Below are 4,076 nucleotides of genomic sequence, written 5' to 3' on the forward strand. Positions count from 1 at the left end.
AGATCATTTTCCATGTTGACCTGACCGGGGATCGAATCCGGGATCTCCAGTGTAGCAGTCCGGCGTGATGACCATTAGGCCACGGAGGTCGTCAAAATATATCACAAACGCCCATTTACGACTCCATATATTCGCATGTCTGTATGTTATCAATATCATACGTTTAACATGTTTTAAAACCTCTTTTGAAAATCATAGTATCTTGGATATATACTGAAAAACAAAATTGGCCTTCAAACTCCATTGACAATCAATAATATCTGACTTATGTCATTTCGCTTTCAAACAAAAATTATTTCATAAGAGCTTACAGTAATCATATTTTGTAACTCAATGTGGCGATAAAATACTATTAATCGAAATGACACCGTTAATTCGTTTTAAACATAGGGGGTTGTATCGATTAAATTTGTTTCCAGTTTATCTGAGACATTATGCGGAGAAGGCAGAACAGAAGCCGGAGAAGGTAGTCGAACCTCAAAGGATTTTCAAGCTGTATCGATTCGCAGGCATCCGCAGCAAGGAGGAACCGAAGATGCAGACCTTTGAACTTGACATAAGAAATTGTGGCAACATGCTTCTGGACGCCATGATCAAGATAAAAGACATGGACCCGACGTTCACCTTCCGTAGATCCTGCCGAGAAGGTATATGTGGCTCCTGCGCCGTTTGTCTCCAAGGTCATAATTGCCTCGCTTGTATCACCAGGATCCCCAATGCAAAGACGATATCTATCCACCCCCTGCCCCATATGTACGTGATCAGAGACCTCGTGGTGGACATGGCTCATTTCTTCAAAGGTTACAACAGTATCCGGCCATATTTGATTCCAAAAAGCGGGAAGCCAGTAGGCAGCTTGCAGTATGCTCAGAGCTATCAAGATAATCAAAAACTAGTGGGTCTTTACGAATGTGTGCTTTGCGCTTGCTGTTCGACCTCTTGCCCGAGCTATTGGTGGAACGGCAGGAGGTTCCTGGGTCCTGCTTCCCTACTGCACGCCTACCGGTGGGTCATTGACACTCGAGACGGGGATACGCAACAGAGATTGGCGTTTTTAAGAGATGATTTCATGCTGTACCGGTGCCATACCATCCTGAACTGTATGTTGGCTTGCCCCAAAGGCTTACATCCTGGCTTTGCTATAGCTAAACTGAAAAGACTTGTAGCGGGTCTTGATAAAAACCCTCTTCCAGAGATAGATCCGCTTAAGTACAGCTCGGGTGGTGGGGGGTGTTCAGACCCCGGCTCCCCTCCCTTAAGTGGGTGTGTAAAATGATCTATTTATGCATTATTTTTGTACAAACATTTCTTTTTTATTTTTTTGCGTTTTTTGACCTGACTTAAATATGATCAAGTTAAAATTCTTATTGGGTTCTGTTTTATGCAATATTTGGAACTGCACAATAATTAAACGAGTTAATTTATCTGTTATTTACTATTTCCTCCTCACTCCCACGATATAACGCACCTTATGAACGCGATCTATTTCCAAAAGGCTATAAATCATGTTTACAGATGAATTGATTCAACGTGACACTACAAACTTTGCCTTATAAATATCTATCGGATAGCATTTAACACCTTATGTACAGGGAATAGAATTTAAAATATTGCCAGAATCTGTGCGGGGCAATTTTCTGGATATAGTAAGATATCCGTCTGAACTGGATTCAACAGATAATATCAAACCTGAACAAATATTGGTGTTGTTTACACGTTTTTTTAACATTTTATTAGGAATCTAGAAAATCCAGGAGTCGCCACGCTTCATGAAACGTGCTTGTGGTTCACTTCCTAGAATAGGACCAGTGCATCTCCTCGCATGGGGTAACATACAATGCGATTTAGGGATAAACATCCTTGGCAAGTAACAACAGCGTTCCTAGAGAGGATTGAGGACAGGCAGCTGTCTAGTCGTAAGATAACAGCTTAAAAGTTATATATATGTATATATATATATATATATATATATAAAAGACGAGTGGGTTTTATACAAACAATCCTCGAAATTGTATACCGTTGCTCCCAATTCCCTTTGATGTTAATTGCCATACAAACAGGAGCCTCTTGTATACTAATATTAAGATGATCCTGTATTGTTTGCGTTCCAGTTCTCAGGAATAGGGTTACGCAAATATCGCGGGAAATCGAATTAGGTCAGTGACACTACTTGATGTCACGTGATCTTAGAAGAATGAAGGTCTGCTGATGACTTCTGAATATAACTTATTATCTTAGTAAGATCTAACTTAGTATCAAAATTTAAGTTTTTACAATGGTTGAGTTTATTTTTATAATTTTATTATTTTTTAGGACGTGGACTTTTCAGCCAACTTTAAATGTTCGTATAATGTTCCAGCAGCATTGTTATAGACTATGAATTATCACAATGGTCTTAAATAAAATAAATATAAACATTTTATGACAAATCACACAGATTGAACTAGCCCCAAAGTAAGTTCGAGACTTGTGTTATGTTATACTAACTCAACGATACTATATTTTATAACAAATACATATATAGATAGAAAAAGATCATTTTCCATCAAGACCCGACCGGGAATCGAACCCGGGACCTCTCGGTTCAGCGGCAAGCACTTTACCACTGCGCCACCGAAGTCGTCATTAGATATATATCTGGAGTACCTATACACATTCTTTACAATTTTCTGTCCTTGTCATTCTACCAATAGGGTCGAGGACAAGGTCAGAAAAATGTAAAAAAAAATTGTAAAACTCATGTTGTTAAACATTTCATTTATTCCAGCAACAACTGAAGCGTGTATTGCCCGCTATTAAACGGGAATGTAGTAATTTTGCATGCAAATTCAATATCGGTCGTGTATTAATATTCATTTATCTGACAACGAGGAGCGAAAAGTTACATTTTTGGAAAATAATTTCCAAAAATGTAACTTTTTGTAAATTATGTTCTATGTATAAATGTTCTTTTTGACATAGGTAACTAAATAGTTATAGGATTCATCGACACAGGCTAGCCTAGTAAGGAAGTCGTCAAGTATTTTCTAGTTTGTAAGCTCTCTGTAATATATGTGTTCAAATACAGATTTTCTAAAAGTATTCCTACCATATGTTGCAGCAAATGCAGCCATTGTTCATGATCATTTAAATAGTTCAATGTTCACTTATAACAACAATAAAAATTGAAATAATAAACCAAGAAGCCATACAGGTAGACATGGACTTAGAGTTTCGCAACTCATGGCTCTATCTTCCCCGTAAGGGATAAAAACGTGATACTATATATGAATCATACTTAGATACTCGTAAATCCTGAAAATATAACCTCCTCTTTTGCGCAATACTGTAAACATAAAGACTGCTATAAAATAAAGATTGCGGTTTGCAGTATGATCACCTGTGAGGCGCTACGCGGCGTGCTACGGCGTAGCGATAGTGCTACAATGTTCTACGAAATCCTACTTAGTTCTACGAAATCTGGTCTGTGTACGAAATGAACCATGCGTGCGTTGGAATGTATGCAATTTATCTGAAAGATTTAGTTTAAAACAATGGTGGAAAAATATTATAAATCTAATTACTTTTTTTCAATTCTAGAAAGCAGTTAATCATGTATAGCTATTGAAAAATGATGGAAAAATTATTAATTGTACCTACATGATTTTTTTTCTCTTCAGCCAATTATATATGTATATATTAATTGTATCCTTTATCGATGTATACATATATTCAGTGCGTCATTCGACTAAATAATACGAACTAATTTTGTACTATACACATTATGATAGATCTAAAAGAAGATAAAATATGTTAAACTTTAACCCCCCTTCTCGGGAACCTGTGCTGTAATGTTGCCATAAAACTCTTGCAAAATGTAATTAAACTTTCAAATTAGACCCATAACTTTGGGAGTCCGTCGGAATATGAAAATAGAATATTAAAAAAATATATATGCAACTTGAAGTACTTAAGGTCAAGTAGAAATAAAAAAACATAATCTAATTGAGTAATTAGATTAAGTTTTTTGTTACATTCGACAATTTAAGGCCTTCTGTTTGATCTTAAGTACTTACACATAGTTCAGCGGAGAAATG

At 36.6% G+C, this 4,076-nt stretch overlaps 1 protein-coding gene across 1 annotated transcript; it reads left to right on the top strand.

Moving 5' to 3' along the window:
- The first annotated feature begins 257 nt into the window (after window positions 1–257).
- LOC128678629 (succinate dehydrogenase [ubiquinone] iron-sulfur subunit, mitochondrial-like) lies at window positions 258–1,424 on the top strand. Its single transcript, XM_053760277.1, has one exon. The coding sequence runs from the start codon at window positions 362–364 to the stop codon at window positions 1,274–1,276; it is 915 nt and encodes a 304-aa protein (XP_053616252.1). The 5' UTR covers window positions 258–361; the 3' UTR covers window positions 1,277–1,424.
- Window positions 1,425–4,076: the final 2,652 nt, after the last annotated feature.

The sequence above is a fragment of the Plodia interpunctella genome, chromosome 20 (genome assembly GCF_027563975.2).
Source record: "Plodia interpunctella isolate USDA-ARS_2022_Savannah chromosome 20, ilPloInte3.2, whole genome shotgun sequence".
NCBI classification, from domain to species: domain Eukaryota; kingdom Metazoa; phylum Arthropoda; class Insecta; order Lepidoptera; family Pyralidae; genus Plodia; species Plodia interpunctella.